The sequence below is a fragment of the Pelophylax lessonae genome, assembly GCF_965119305.1.
Source record: "Pelophylax lessonae genome assembly, contig: HAP1_SCAFFOLD_280, whole genome shotgun sequence".
NCBI classification, from domain to species: Eukaryota; Metazoa; Chordata; class Amphibia; order Anura; family Ranidae; genus Pelophylax; species Pelophylax lessonae.
In genome coordinates this window covers 26,978-43,185 of record NW_028120062.1, presented here as the reverse complement: position 1 = coordinate 43,185, position 16,208 = coordinate 26,978, and the positions used below count along the sequence as shown (strand labels likewise).

The 16,208-nt window shown below is 45.6% G+C and overlaps 1 protein-coding gene across 1 annotated transcript in view; it reads left to right on the top strand.

The window, feature by feature from the left end:
* The window catches only part of LOC309543661 (uncharacterized protein), a 58,610-nt gene that overhangs the window by 36,972 nt on the left and 5,430 nt on the right, over positions 1-16,208 (top strand). The window contains exons 7-10 of the mRNA XM_082276114.1: positions 7,721-7,769; positions 9,453-9,543; positions 9,717-9,858; positions 9,988-10,089. Coding sequence (XP_082132240.1) covers positions 7,721-7,769; positions 9,453-9,543; positions 9,717-9,858; positions 9,988-10,089 — 384 coding nt within the window. The remainder of the gene's footprint in view (positions 1-7,720; positions 7,770-9,452; positions 9,544-9,716; positions 9,859-9,987; positions 10,090-16,208) is intronic.

Genomic DNA, 16,208 nt, shown 5'->3' with positions numbered 1-16,208 from the left:
CTTCTTCCTCCTTCCTCCTCTTCTTCCTCCTTCCTCCTCTTCTTCCTCCTTCCTCCTCTTCTTCCTCTTCTTCTTCCTCCTTCCTCCTCTTCTTCTTCCTCCTTCCTCCTCTTCTTCTTCCTCCTTCCTCCTCTTCTTCTTCCTCCTTCCTCTTCTTCTTCCTCCTTCCTCCTTCCTCCTCTTCTTCTTCTTCTTCCTCCTTCCTCCTCTTCTTCTTCCTCCTTCCTCCTCTTCTTCTTCCTCCTTCCTCTTCTTCTTCCTTCTTCTTCCTCCTTCCTCCTCTTCTTCCTCCTCCTTCTTCTTCCTCCTTCCTCCTCTTCTTCTTCCTCCTTCCTCCTTCTTCCTCCTTCCTCCTTCCTCCTTCTTCCTCCTTCCTCTTCATCTTTTCACTCCTCCTTCTTCTTCCTCCTTTCTTCTTTCTACCCTCTCTCTCTGTTTTTCTGGGGGTCTCCTTACTTCTAGAGATCCTCTCTATACACTGTGGACTGGGGTCTCTTCCTCTCTCTCTCTGGGTTCTTCAGGTTTCTCTCAGTTCTTTGGGTCTCTTTCTCTCGGTTCTTAGGGTTTCTCTCTCCCTCTCCCTCCTTTTAGGTCTCTCTCTTGGTCCTTTAGGTCTCTCTCTCTCTTGGTCCTTTAGGTCTCTCTCTCTCGGTCCTTTGGGTCTCTCTCTCTTGGTCCTTTGGTTCTCTCTCTCTCTCGGTCCTTTGGGTCTCTCTCTCTCTCTCTCTCTCTCTCTCTCTCGGTCCTTTGGGTCTCTCTCTCTCTCTCTGTCCTTTGGGTCTCTCTCTCTATCTATCTTGGTCCTTTGGGTCTATCTCTCTTGGTCCTTTGGGTCTCTCTCTCTTTCTCTTGGTCCTTTGGGTCTCTCTCTCTCTCTCTCTCTCTCTCTCTCTCTCTCTCTCTATCTTGGTCCTTTGGGTCTCTCTCTCTTGGTCCTTTGGGTCTCTCTCTCTTGGTCCTTTAGGTCTCTCTCTCTCTTGGTCCTTTTAGGTCTCTCTCTCTCTTGGTCCTTTGGGTCTCTCTCTCTTTCTCTTGGTCCTTTGGGTCTCTCTCTCTCTTGGTCCTTTGGGTCTCTTTTTCTTGGTCCTTTGGGTCTCTTTTTCTTGGTCCTTTGGGTCTCTTTTTCTTGGTCCTTTGGGTCTCTCTCTCTTGGTCCTTTAGGTCTCTCTCTCTTGGTCCTTTAGGTCTCTCTCTCTTTCTCTTGGTCCTTTGGGTCTCTCTTTCTCTTGGTTCTTTGGGTCTCTCTCTCTCTATCTTGGTCCTTTCGTTGTCTCTCTCTCTCTTGGTCCTTTGTCTCTCTCTCTTTCTCTTGGTCCTTTGGGTCTCTTTCTCTTGGTCCTTTGGGTCTCTTTCTCTTGGTCCTTTGGGTCTCTCTCTCTTGGTTCTTTGGGTCTCTCTCTCTCTATCTTGGTCCTTTCGTTGTGTCTCTCTCTCTTGGTCCTTTAGGTCTCTCTCTCTCTTGGTCCTTTAGGTCTCTCTCTCTCTTGGTCCTTTAGGTCTCTCTCTCTCTTGGTCCTTTAGGTCTCTCTATCTTGGTCCTTTGGGTCTCTCTCTCTATCTTGGTCCTTTGGGTCTCTCTCTCTTGGTCCTTTAGGTCTCTCTCTCTTGGTCTTTTAGGTCTCTCTCTCTTGGTCCTTTAGGTCTCTCTCTCTTGGTCCTTTAGGTCTCTCTCTCTCGGTTCTTTGGGTATCTCTCTCTCTATCTTGGTCCTTTTGGGTCTCTCTCTCTTGGTCCTTTGGGTCTCTCTCTCTTTCTCTTGGTCCTTTGGGTCTCTTTCTCTTGGTCCTTTGGGTCTCTCTCTCTTTCTCTTGGTCCTTTTGGGTCTCTCTCTCTTTCTCTTGGTCCTTTTGGGTCTCTCTTTCTTTCTCTTGGTCCTTTGGGTCTCTCTCTCTCTCTCTCTCTTGGTTCTTTCGGTCTCTCTCTCTCTCTTGGTTCTTTCGGTCTCTCTCTCTCTCTCTCTCTCTCGGTTCTTTAGGTTTCTCTCTCTCTCTCTCTCGGTTCTTTAGGTTTCTCTCTCTTGGTCCTTTGGGTCTCTCTCTTGGTCCTTTGGGTCTCCCTCTTGGTCCTTTGGGTCTCTCTCTTGGTCCTTTAGGTCTCTCTCTCTTGGTTCTTTGGGTATCTCTCTCTCTATCTTGGTCCTTTGGGTCTCTCTCTCTCTCTCTCTCTCTCTCTTGGTCCTTTGGGTCTCTCTCTCTTTCTCTTGGTCCTTTGGGTCTCTTTCTCTTGGTCCTTTGGGTCTCTTTCTCTTGGTCCTTTGGGTCTCTTTCTTTCTCTTGGTCCTTTGGGTCTCTCTTTCTTTCTCTTGGTCCTTTGGGTCTCTCTTTCTTTCTCTTGGTCCTTTGGGTCTCTCTCTCTTTCTCTTGGTCCTTTGGGTCTCTCTCTCTTGGTTCTTTGGGTCTCTCTCTCTCTCTTGGTTCTTTGGGTCTCTCTCTCTCTCTTGGTTCTTTGGGTTTCTCTCTCTTGGTCCTTTGGGTCTCTCTCTTGGTCCTTTGGGTCTCTCTCTTGGTCCTTTGGGTCTCTCTCTCTTGGTCCTTTGGGTCTCTCTCTCTTGGTCCTTTGGGTCTCTCTCTCTTGGTCCTTTGGGTCTCTCTCTCTTGGTCCTTTAGGTCTCTCTCTCTCTTGGTCCTTTAGGTCTCTCTCTCTCTTGGTCCTTTGGGTCTCTCTCTCTTTCTCTTGGTCCTTTGGGTCTCTCTCTCTCTTGGTCCTTTGGTCTCTTTTTCTTGGTCCTTTGGGTCTCTTTTTCTTGGTCCTTTGGGTCTCTCTCTCTTGGTCCTTTAGGTCTCTCTCTCTTGGTCCTTTAGGTCTCTCTCTCTTTCTCTTGGTCCTTTGGGTCTCTCTTTCTCTTGGTTCTTTGGGTCTCTCTCTCTCTATCTTGGTCCTTTCGTTGTCTCTCTCTCTCTTGGTCCTTTGTCTCTCTCTCTTTCTCTTGGTCCTTTGGGTCTCTTTCTCTTGGTCCTTTGGGTCTCTTTCTCTTGGTCCTTTGGGTCTCTCTCTCTTGGTTCTTTGGGTCTCTCTCTCTCTATCTTGGTCCTTTCGTTGTGTCTCTCTCTCTTGGTCCTTTAGGTCTCTCTCTCTCTTGGTCCTTTAGGTCTCTCTCTCTCTTGGTCCTTTAGGTCTCTCTATCTTGGTCCTTTGGGTCTCTCTCTCTATCTTGGTCCTTTGGGTCTCTCTCTCTTGGTCCTTTAGGTCTCTCTCTCTTGGTCTTTTAGGTCTCTCTCTCTTGGTCCTTTAGGTCTCTCTCTCTTGGTCCTTTAGGTCTCTCTCTCTCGGTTCTTTGGGTATCTCTCTCTCTATCTTGGTCCTTTTGGGTCTCTCTCTCTTGGTCCTTTGGGTCTCTCTCTCTTTCTCTTGGTCCTTTGGGTCTCTTTCTCTTGGTCCTTTGGGTCTCTCTCTCTTTCTCTTGGTCCTTTTGGGTCTCTCTCTCTTTCTCTTGGTCCTTTTGGGTCTCTCTTTCTTTCTCTTGGTCCTTTGGGTCTCTCTCTCTCTCTCTCTCTCTCTCTTGGTTCTTTCGGTCTCTCTCTCTCTCTTGGTTCTTTCGGTCTCTCTCTCTCTCTCTCTCTCGGTTCTTTAGGTTTCTCTCTCTCTCTCTCTCGGTTCTTTAGGTTTCTCTCTCTTGGTCCTTTGGGTCTCTCTCTTGGTCCTTTGGGTCTCCCTCTTGGTCCTTTGGGTCTCTCTCTTGGTCCTTTAGGTCTCTCTCTCTTGGTTCTTTGGGTATCTCTCTCTCTATCTTGGTCCTTTGGGTCTCTCTCTCTTGGTCCTTTGGGTCTCTCTCTCTTTCTCTTGGTCCTTTGGGTCTCTTTCTCTTGGTCCTTTGGGTCTCTTTCTTTCTCTTGGTCCTTTGGGTCTCTCTTTCTTTCTCTTGGTCCTTTGGGTCTCTTTCTTTCTCTTGGTCCTTTGGGTTTCTCTCTCTTTCTCTTGGTCCTTTGGGTCTCTCTCTCTTGGTTCTTTGGGTCTCTCTCTCTCTCTTGGTTCTTTGGGTCTCTCTCTCTCTCTCTTGGTTCTTTGGGTCTCTCTCTCTCTCTTGGTTCTTTGGGTTTCTCTCTCTTGGTCCTTTGGGTCTCTCTCTTGGTCCTTTGGGTCTCTCTCTTGGTCCTTTGGGTCTCTCTCTTGGTCCTTTGGGTCTCCCTCTTGGTCCTTTGGGTCTCTCTCTTGGTCCTTTAAGTCTCTCTCTCTTGGTTCTTTGGGTATCTCTCTCTCTATCTTGGTCCTTTGGGTCTCTCTCTATCTTGGTCCTTTGGGTCTCTCTCTCTCTTGGTCCTTTGGGTCTCTCTCTCTTTCTCTTGGTCCTTTGGGTCTCTTTCTCTTGGTCCTTTGGGTCTCTTTCTTTCTCTTGGTCCTTTGGGTCTCTCTTTCTTTCTCTTGGTCCTTTGGGTCTCTCTTTCTTTCTCTTGGTCCTTTGGGTCTCTCTCTCTTTCTCTTGGTCCTTTGGGTCTCTCTCTCTTGGTTCTTTGGGTCTCTCTCTCTTGGTTCTTTGGGTCTCTCTCTCTTGGTTCTTTGGGTCTCTCTCTCTCTCTCTTGGTTCTTTGGGTCTCTCTCTCTCTCTCTTGGTTCTTTGGGTCTCTCTCTCTTGGTTCTTTCGGTCTCTCTCTCTTGGTTCTTTCGGTCTCTCTCTCTTGGTTCTTTGGGTCTCTCTCTCTTGGTTCTTTGGGTCTCTCTCTCTCTCTCTTGGTCCTTTTGGGTCTCTCTTTCTTTCTCTTGGTCCTTTGGGTCTCTCTCTCTCTCTCTCTCTTGGTTCTTTCGGTCTCTCTCTCTCTCTTGGTTCTTTCGGTCTCTCTCTCTCTCTCTCTCTCTCGGTTCTTTAGGTTTCTCTCTCTCTCTCTCTCGGTTCTTTAGGTTTCTCTCTCTTGGTCCTTTGGGTCTCTCTCTTGGTCCTTTGGGTCTCCCTCTTGGTCCTTTGGGTCTCTCTCTTGGTCCTTTAGGTCTCTCTCTCTTGGTTCTTTGGGTATCTCTCTCTCTATCTTGGTCCTTTGGGTCTCTCTCTCTCTCTCTCTTGGTCCTTTGGGTCTCTCTCTCTTTCTCTTGGTCCTTTGGGTCTCTTTCTCTTGGTCCTTTGGGTCTCTTTCTCTTGGTCCTTTGGGTCTCTTTCTTTCTCTTGGTCCTTTGGGTCTCTCTTTCTTTCTCTTGGTCCTTTGGGTCTCTCTTTCTTTCTCTTGGTCCTTTGGGTCTCTCTCTCTTTCTCTTGGTCCTTTGGGTCTCTCTCTCTTGGTTCTTTGGGTCTCTCTCTCTCTCTTGGTTCTTTGGGTCTCTCTCTCTCTCTTGGTTCTTTGGGTTTCTCTCTCTTGGTCCTTTGGGTCTCTCTCTTGGTCCTTTGGGTCTCTCTCTCTTGGTCCTTTGGGTCTCTCTCTCTTGGTCCTTTGGGTCTCTCTCTCTTGGTCCTTTGGGTCTCTCTCTCTTGGTCCTTTAGGTCTCTCTCTCTCTTGGTCCTTTAGGTCTCTCTCTCTCTTGGTCCTTTGGGTCTCTCTCTCTTTCTCTTGGTCCTTTGGGTCTCTCTCTCTCTTGGTCCTTTGGTCTCTTTTTCTTGGTCCTTTGGGTCTCTTTTTCTTGGTCCTTTGGGTCTCTCTCTCTTGGTCCTTTAGGTCTCTCTCTCTTGGTCCTTTAGGTCTCTCTCTCTTTCTCTTGGTCCTTTGGGTCTCTCTTTCTCTTGGTTCTTTGGGTCTCTCTCTCTCTATCTTGGTCCTTTCGTTGTCTCTCTCTCTCTTGGTCCTTTGTCTCTCTCTCTTTCTCTTGGTCCTTTGGGTCTCTTTCTCTTGGTCCTTTGGGTCTCTTTCTCTTGGTCCTTTGGGTCTCTCTCTCTTGGTTCTTTGGGTCTCTCTCTCTCTATCTTGGTCCTTTCGTTGTGTCTCTTTCTCTTGGTCCTTTAGGTCTCTCTCTCTCTTGGTCCTTTAGGTCTCTCTCTCTCTTGGTCCTTTAGGTCTCTCTATCTTGGTCCTTTGGGTCTCTCTCTCTATCTTGGTCCTTTGGGTCTCTCTCTCTTGGTCCTTTAGGTCTCTCTCTCTTGGTCTTTTAGGTCTCTCTCTCTTGGTCCTTTAGGTCTCTCTCTCTTGGTCCTTTAGGTCTCTCTCTCTCGGTTCTTTGGGTATCTCTCTCTCTATCTTGGTCCTTTTGGGTCTCTCTCTCTTGGTCCTTTGGGTCTCTCTCTCTTTCTCTTGGTCCTTTGGGTCTCTTTCTCTTGGTCCTTTGGGTCTCTCTCTCTTTCTCTTGGTCCTTTTGGGTCTCTCTCTCTTTCTCTTGGTCCTTTTGGGTCTCTCTTTCTTTCTCTTGGTCCTTTGGGTCTCTCTCTCTCTCTCTCTCTCTTGGTTTTTTCGGTCTCTCTCTCTCTCTTGGTTCTTTCGGTCTCTCTCTCTCTCTCTCTCTCTCTCGGTTCTTTAGGTTTCTCTCTCTCTCTCTCTCGGTTCTTTAGGTTTCTCTCTCTTGGTCCTTTGGGTCTCTCTCTTGGTCCTTTGGGTCTCCCTCTTGGTCCTTTGGGTCTCTCTCTTGGTCCTTTAGGTCTCTCTCTCTTGGTTCTTTGGGTATCTCTCTCTCTATCTTGGTCCTTTGGGTCTCTCTCTCTCTCTCTCTTGGTCCTTTGGGTCTCTCTCTCTTTCTCTTGGTCCTTTGGGTCTCTTTCTCTTGGTCCTTTGGGTCTCTTTCTCTTGGTCCTTTGGGTCTCTTTCTTTCTCTTGGTCCTTTGGGTCTCTCTTTCTTTCTCTTGGTCCTTTGGGTCTCTTTCTTTCTCTTGGTCCTTTGGGTTTCTCTCTCTTTCTCTTGGTCCTTTGGGTCTCTCTCTCTTGGTTCTTTGGGTCTCTCTCTCTCTCTTGGTTCTTTGGGTCTCTCTCTCTCTCTTGGTTCTTTGGGTTTCTCTCTCTTGGTCCTTTGGGTCTCTCTCTTGGTCCTTTGGGTCTCTCTCTTGGTCCTTTGGGTCTCTCTCTTGGTCCTTTGGGTCTCCCTCTTGGTCCTTTGGGTCTCTCTCTTGGTCCTTTAAGTCTCTCTCTCTTGGTTCTTTGGGTATCTCTCTCTCTATCTTGGTCCTTTGGGTCTCTCTCTATCTTGGTCCTTTGGGTCTCTCTCTATCTTGGTCCTTTGGGTCTCTCTCTCTCTTGGTCCTTTGGGTCTCTCTCTCTTTCTCTTGGTCCTTTGGGTCTCTTTCTCTTGGTCCTTTGGGTCTCTTTCTTTCTCTTGGTCCTTTGGGTCTCTTTCTCTTGGTCCTTTGGGTCTCTCTTTCTTTCTCTTGGTCCTTTGGGTCTCTCTTTCTTTCTCTTGGTCCTTTGGGTCTCTCTCTCTTTCTCTTGGTTCTTTGGGTCTCTCTCTCTTGGTTCTTTGGGTCTCTCTCTCTTGGTTCTTTGGGTCTCTCTCTCTTGGTTCTTTGGGTCTCTCTCTCTCTCTCTTGGTTCTTTGGGTCTCTCTCTCTCTCTTGGTTCTTTGGGTCTCTCTCTCTTGGTTCTTTCGGTCTCTCTCTCTCTCGGTTCTTTAGGTCTCTCTCTCGGTTCTTTAGGTCTCTCTCTCTCTCTTGGTCCTTTAGGTCTCTCTCTCTTGGTCCTTTGGGTCTATCTCTCTTTCTCTTGGTCCTTTGGGTCTCTCTCTCTTGGTCCTTTTGGGTCTCTCTCTCTCTTGGTCCTTTGGGTCTCTCTCTCTCTTGGTCCTTTGGGTCTCTCTCTCTCTCTCTTGGTCTTTTGGGTCTCTCTCTCCTGGTTCTTTAGGTCTCTCTCTCGGTTCTTATGGTCTCTCTCTCTCTCTCTTTCAGATGCATATTTTGGATCGGTTTAGGATACAGGAGAGTATGGATTTAGCAAGTAAGTGTAGATCTAGAATGAAAGTCCTGCCTGCTGAGTGCTTAACCCCCCCCCCATCTTCCCCTCCTAATATTGGCTGTCTCTCTGTCCCTCCCCCCCATATTGGCTGTCTCTCTGTCCCCTTCCCCCTGTCAGAATTAATAATAAATGAATAATATCTCGCTGGGCAGCCTCCATTATGTCAGAATGTTTATACTGCTCTGAATATAACAGTGTCAATTTATGGTTAATAATAAGCAAAGATCTATGAGGAAGGAGAATCTTCACTTGTCCATAAATCAATATGAAGCGAATTATTTTTATTGATTAATTTCTTTTTAAAAGCATATACCAATCTTAGTGAAAACAGTCTACAGTATGGAATATATAAAATATTTATTCACAAGACATGTAATCACGATAAATGATCAAACTTGAGATGACACAAAAAAAATAACTTCACAAAAATACAAACTTCAAACAATGAATGCAATGTGATTGGTAGCTCAATAATGAAAGTGAAAATAAAGCAAGATTACGTTTTCTCCAGGTATAGTAGAAACCATAAATGAATGTTCTATATAATCAGACCACAATTGTCTGCGCAATGCACAGTCTGATAGTCACTCCACTGCAGATGAAGCGAGAATAGGCCATGCAAAACGTGAGACTAATACGCCAATATGCGCTAAATCTGATATTAATAAAAATGTATAAAAACAAAAATCATCTCTTAGAGAAAAATCTACATATGGTTAATACGGCTGGGATTGTAATCTCGTTACCCTTGAATATGAAATGTAAAACATTTAAGGAAGTACATAAACAATATTGAATAATAATCAAATAATTAGCAAGGCATATTTACCATATTTAAAATGGTGGCTAGCTTAGAATGGTCGTTACCAGAGTCCTTAAGATGGCCGCCTTTCCAAGATGGTGGCCAATTAGGGAGGAGTTTCGTTTGGCGTCCCTCAAAGTTTCAGATTCATGATGGAGCAAAATTGAGTCTGTGTAGATGATTCTATGCATAGCTGTAGTAGTGTGTATGTTGTATGTGTGATGTATATTGGGCAAATGTCATGTGTGTGTCTCTCTCATCTGGGATTGCCTTTTTATATGGTATAGAACAATTACCATAAGTTAAACCCAGAGGGAGTAACATGATCCCCATTGGTTGGAACATCTTATTCATTAACTGATGATGACATAGGGTGACACCTTTTGGTCAACCAGTATATTAAAATTAAATAAAGCTTTATTTATCTTCAAATAAACTTTGCGCCTTATATTGACAAAGAGCTTACAATCACAGACCTTCTAGAGCCTAGCAAGGTTACAAATGTTTTATGATGCTTTCTACAATGTCCAATTTACAAATGTTTACTGAAGCCTCTCTTGACATACAGATAAGATACCTTGGTATAGCGTCTTAGACTTTATCTTAAAGAAAGTCAACAGACTATTTATTTATTACCTTAGGTCAACACAGCATGTCTGGGGTAAACCTGTTGAATAGACACTTTTAAAGGAGGTTTGAACTTTTAACAACCTTTAACAAAATGTACGCCACTGCTCAACATTTCTATGTAAAATAAAATATCTATATATGACTATGCCAAAATTCAATTTTTCTTTTAATGTACCCAATAACCCTGACATATCACCCATCTCCCCCTCCTAATATCGCCTGTCTCTCTGCAGATATTGGTAATAATATGGCCAGCAAGGAGAGGTTTCCGGAGGCGTTACATTATTATACAGAAGCTATAAAGTTACACCCCTCAGAGTACAGGTGAGTGAGAGACTGAGTGTGCGGTCAGTGTGTGTGCTGGGAGGCGGGGTCTGTGTGCTGGGAGGCGGGGTCTGTGTGATGGGAGGCGGAGTCTGTGTGCTGGGAGGTGGAGTCTGTCATGGCATTCCCTTTATCAGGAGATCTCTGAGGGGTGTGGTTTATATCCTGTGCAGGTTTCTGGGGAATCGTTCGTATGTATATGAGCGGCTCGGTCAGTATAAGGAGGCGCTGGAGGATGCGCAGAACGCTCTGACGCTGCAGCCAAATTTCCTGAAGGGACATTTCCGGAAAGGGAAAGCTCTGAAGGGGCTGAAGGTAAAACACAAACCAGGAAATCCCTCAATTCTGGTGTCACCGGATAGCCCTTCTCTCCCCATCCCTCCATCTTCCTCCCCTCTACAGCTTTGTCTCCTCCCCCCTGATCTCCTCTCCTCTTCTTTCCAGCGATATTCGGAGGCGATTTCGGCATTCCAGCAAGTGTTAATATTTGACATAAATCATGTAGAAGCGGCTGGAGAAATCCTTCATTGTCAGCAGAAACTGCAGGTGAGGAGTCTTTTGTCTTCATCACCTCTGTGTGTCATATTCATCCAGGAGACCCCCCCACACATACCCCTCCCCCATATACAGTACATACAGTGTCTGACAAAAGTAAGTACACCCCTCCCATGTGACAACACTGAAGAAATGAGACTTTGCTACAATGTAAAGTAGTGAGTGTACAGCTTGTATAACAGTGTAAATTTACTGTCCCCTCAAAATAACTCAACACACAGCCATTAATGTCTAAACCGCTAGCAACAAAAGTCAGTACACCCCTAAGTGACAATCTCCAAATTGGGCCCAATTAGCCATTTTCCCTCCCCAGTGTCATGTGACTCGTTAGTGTTACAAAGTCTCAGGTGTGAATGGGGAGCAGGTGTGTTAAATTTGGTGTTATCGCTCTCACTCTCCCATACTGGTCACTGGAAGTTCAACATGGCACCTCATGGCAAAGAACTCTCTGAGGATCTGAAAAAAAGAATTGTTGCTCTACATAAAGATGGCCTAGGCTATAAGAAGATTGCCAAGACCCTGAAACTGAGCTGCAGCACGGTGGCCAAGACCATACAGCGGTGTAACAGGACAGGTTCCACTCAGAACAGGCCTCACCATGGTCCACCAAAGAAGTTGAGTGCCGTGCTCAGCGTCATATCCAGAGGTTGTCTTTGGGAAATAGACGTATGAGTGCTGCCAGCATTGCTGCAGAGGTTGAAGGGGTGGGGGAGGGGTCAGCCTGTCAGTGCTCAGACCATACGCCGCACACTGCATCAAATTGGTCTACATGGCTGTCATCCCAGAAGGAAGCCTCTTCTAAACATGATGGACAAGAAAGCCCGCAAACAGTTTGCTTAAGACAAGCAGACTAAGGACATGGATTACTGGAACCATCTCCTGTGCTCTGATGAGACCAAGATAAACTTATTTGGTGTCAGATGGTGTCAGGCGTGTGTGGGGGCAACCAGGTGAGGAGTACAAAGACAAGTGTGTCTTCCTACAGTCAGGCATGGTGGTGGGAGTGTCATGGTCTGGGGCTGCATGAGTGCTGCCGGCACTGAGGAGCTACAGATCATTGAGGGAACCATGAATGCCAACATGTACTGTGACATACTGAAGCAGAGCATGATCCCCTCCCTTCAGAGACTGGGGGGCAGGGCAATATTCCAACATAACGACCCCAAACACCTCCAAGATGACCACTGCCTTGCTAAAGAAGCTGAGGGTAAAGGCGATGGACTGGCCAAGCATTTCTCCAGACCTAAACCCTATTGAGCATCTGTGGGGGATCCTCAAACAGAAGATGGAGGAGGGGAAGGTCTCTAACATCCACCAGCTCTGTGATGTCATCATGGAGGAGGGGAAGAGGACTCCAGTGACAACCTGTGAAGCTCTGGTGAACTCCATGCCCAAGAGGGTTAAGGCAGTGCTGGAAAATAATGGTGGCCACACAAAATATTGACATTTTGGGCCCAATTTGGAGATTGTCACTTAGGGGTGTACTGACTTTTGTTGCCAGCGGTTTAGACATTAATGGCTGTGTGTTGAGTTATTTTGAGGGGACAGTAAATTTACACTGTTATACAAGCTGTACACTCCCTACTTTACATTGTAGCAAAGTCTAATTTCTTCAGTGTTGTCACATGAAAAGATAGAATAAAATATTTTTCAAAAATGTGAGGGGTGTACTTACTTTTGAAAGATACAGTGTAACAATCACATTTTCCTAATTTCCATCCTGGGCTCATGTCCGCCCCCTTTCTCCTAGGCCCACCCATCAATCATAAGAGGTCTCCAATTGATGGGTAGAATACCTCATTTATTCTTCTTTCTTGTCCATTGATAGAGATAGATATTCAGAGACTGTTGGGTTATATATTTACCTACAGGAGTCATAGAATTTGGCAAACATAAGAAACTATCGGGGCAGCTTGGACTGTTAGTATATCCGATATGCATGTCTAGGAGGTGGTTTCCATCGGCCACAAGCTAGAATTTTGCTTGTGGCTTCTTTCTCAGTTCATTACTTCCAGGCTGCCTTACAATAAAAAAACAACATAGTGCTCTCTGTAATAAACCTTTTATTGTGGCACAAAGAGATACTCACAGGATGGCCTCAAGAGGGCAGTGCAGAACATCATCTCCCTTTACCAATCTCCTCTGGCTAAAACAGCACAACCAATAGACTTTTCTCTCTTCACACAATTCCTAAGTTCCGCCTAACCGGTTTCGTCTGCATTGACGTCGTTGGGGGTTTGAAATCAATTATCACATTTGTTTCTCTATTGTTCATTAAAGATTCACCAAATCATGGGTGGGTTTGAGGTGCAACTTAAAACTAAAGCTTAACCCCCCCCCCCCCATCTGCAATACAGGATTCAGTTATTGACTAGCATCTGAAGGAGTTAGGATGGGGAGCTCTGTAGCTCCTAGGTTTTTTTTCAATATTTTTTTGCCCCATACCCAGCAGAAAAATGGTTTCAGAAGTTCTTCTCTAACCTGTTGGCTCCCAGACCAAAAAAAAGGCATTCGCCCAATATTGGATCTTAAGGTCCTATAAACGTCTTCGCTCAAGCCCAATACTTTTGCATGGAATCCACCCGATCTTTTCCCCTCATCAGAGAGGCTTTCTAGTCTCTATGGACATCAAAGTCTTAAATTATAAATAAATCTAATTAAATTAAATCTGTGTTTACACTTAAGATAATGTGTATTGTACTTCAATGGCAGAGACAGGCTCTTCCTATTGTCTGTGTATTGAGGTGTGATGTGGATTACTCAAATGGGGACAGTAATATTTGTCAGGAATATATCTCAAGAAATATATGAAGACTATCCCTGGCCTGTTTGATTCTGAATATTATCATTGAAAGAGCCAATCACATTGGCCTCTGTTCCATGTTCCTTGGTATCGGAGACGGGCAGTCTATCCTTGGTGGTCTTCCTATTGTTTTGTATATTAAGGCGTGCTGTGTGTTCTGTTCAGCCTGTGTGTCTCCTTGTTAATTGCTAATGAACTTCTGACCAGGTGGCTAGATAATTAGTTCAGGTTAATTCTATTACTGTATACAATTTCATCTGCATATGATAATGTAATCAGGCAACCCCTGACCTGTGTGTGATAATCTGATCAGGAGGGGGAGGTCCATGCTGTATATAAATTCTGTGTGACTATTCAATAAAGGAGAAGATTCCAGTACAAGCTAAGTTGTCGGCTAGCTTTGTATGGGGGGTGACTGGAAAAATCTGATATCTATGTTCAGGACTGGGAGGAAGCCGTTTACTGATGGAAGTCCACAAACACAGTGTGGGTTGTGCTTCCGTTACACTTGGGATGCTCTGAATGATACTTGGGCAGAATTAACTGAACATTACGTCCAAGGAGGACAGCGCTGGACAGGAGGTGAGAATTGAAGCAAAAGCTGCATTTTTAAGCAACTTGGTCACTTACGTTTTTTTGGGGTTTTTTTTGTTTATGGAATTCTGCTTTAAGTAATCCAGCAGCGTAAACTGCTTTAATAGTTATTTGGCAGTCGAAGAAATTTTTTAAATCTGTTTGATTCCGTCAGGTATTTAGTTGCCCTTTCAGAACATTTACCATCTAAACCTAAATATGGCTTCTTTGATAAAAGAATTCCTTTAACCACTTCACCACCGGAGGATTTTCCTGCTTTACGTCCAGGCCACTTTTTGCGATTCGGCATGCGTGACTTTAACTGACAATTGAGCGGTCGTGCGACGCTGTACCCAAAGGAAATTGACGTCCTTTTTTCCCCACAAACAGAGCTTTCTTTTGGTGATATTTGATCACCTCTGCGATTTTATTTTTTGCGCTATAAACAAAAAAAGAGCGACAATATTTTTCACATTTTTTTATATGAAATTCCCCCAAAAAAGTGTAAAAATCAAAATTTTTTTATCATTTTTGGCCAATTTGTTTTCTGCTACATATTTTTGGTAAAAAAAAATCGCAATAAGTGTATTTTGATTGGTTTGCGCAAAATTTATTGCGTTTACTAACTAAGGGAAAGATTTTTGGTGTTTTTTTTTAACGAGTAATGGCGGCGATCTGCGTTTTTTTTTTTTGCGGGACTGCGACATTGCGGCGGACAGATCGGACCCTTGACTGACATTTCTGACACTTTTGGGGGTACCAGTGACATTTCTGCAGTAATCAGTGCTATACATATGCACGGTTACTGTAAAAATGACACTGGCAGGGAAGGGGTTAACTTTATTGGAGAGGGAGGGGTTAATGTATGCCTGGTGCTTACTGACGTGTGTGGGGGGAGGGGTTTGTGTGACACAAGGACAGATCGAGGGTTCAGCTATGCTGTACACTGCAATCTCTGTCACTGTTTGTCACAGAAGAGATCCGCCTGCTTTGTTTACACAAGCAGGCGGATCTCCAAACTAGATTCCCCGACGATCGGGGAAGAGCAGCGGTGATCACCACTGCTTCTCCCCTGGCCCGACTCCCGCTGTGATTAAATAAAGTGGGAGCGAGCCTCCGGCGGCGCGCGCGCACCGCCGAGAGAGGGGAATGTCTGGGGACGTAGGTCTACGTCGCTGGATGATAACGAGCCACTGTGCCGCAGTGCAGCCAACGTGACCGGTCGGCAAGTGGTTAAGCGGATTCATCCACCTACTTACACATGATTGGGTACTGCCTCCCTTTACAGGTCTATTGGTCGAGTGTCTTGAATTTCATCACTAATTTATCTGCTATCCCTATTCCACAAAACGTGGAACTCTGGTCCGACCGCATCTGGAGTATTCTGTCCAGTTCTGGTCGCCAGTCCTCAGGAGGGATGTGTTGGAGCTGGAGAGAGTCCAGAGAAGGGCAACTAAACTAATTAGGGGATTGGAGGACCTTAATTATGAAGAGCGTCTACAATCGCTTGATTTATTCTCCCTGGAGAAGAGACGTCTGAGGGGGGGGGACATGATAGCAATTTATAAATATCTTAATGGGGATCCCAGCTTAGAAAAAAAGCTGTTCAGTCGAAGGGATTGCATGAGGACTCGGGGGCATACAATGCGATTAGAGGAGAAGCGTTTTAACCTCAGGCAACGTGGGGGGTTCTTTACTGTTAGGGCTACAAGATTGTGGAATTCTCTACCACAAGAGGTGGTTTCTGCGGGAAGTATGGGGGCTTTCAAAAGACACTTAGACTTACATCTCAAGGATCAGAACATTCAGGGGTATGTGAGATGACTCCGCCCACACACACCTACACAGGGGGAACTCCGCCCACACACACATACACAGGGGGAACTCCGCCCACACACACCTACACAGGGGGAACTCCGCCCACACACACCTACACAGGGGGAACTCCGCCCACACACACATACACAGGGGGAACTCCGCCCACACACACCTACACAGGGGGAACTCCGCCCACACACACCTACACAGGGGGAACTCCGCCCACACACACCTACACAGGGGGAACTCCGCCCACACACACCTACACAGGGGGAACTGGATGGACTATTGTCTTTATTCAACCTATGTAACTATGTAACCCTAACCCTCACCTACTATGTAACTAAGTATGTCCTAGGACTGGTGGACACCATGGCCCCTCTAGGGCAGTCCGTACTCTACTGGGTGCACTCCTTTTTTATGCCCAATCGTATCTCCAATGGAAAGCTGCCTCTGCTCCCACCTTCATCATGTGGAAGTCATTGGTCAGCTCAGTAATTCTTCTGTAGAAGGAAACATGTTTGGACAGAGGATGTCCTGAAAAGTTGAATAAAATCTGGAATGTTTGGCTGGAGGCAGAACGGGATGACCCTGTGATTGGCTCATTGTGCTGTTTCTTTATGGTCTTGGCGTGTCCTGCTAATAATATAACCTAGGATGGTAGGGCCCATGGGAGTGGTTCCAAGGAGGTGACCGGCCAGTAACAGTACGGGAGAGTCCTATGTTACCCATATTTGTATGCAGAGCACTCTGAGACTCTGTTGGTGCAGGAAGTTTAAGGGTTTATGTTTTTATTCTTTTTATATTTTTTCTCAGTTTTTTTGCCCCTATATTCTTTGTAGTGATCGACCGATACAGTTTTTTTAGTGCCGATACCGATATTTTGGTCATCGGATATCAGTATTGGCCGATATTT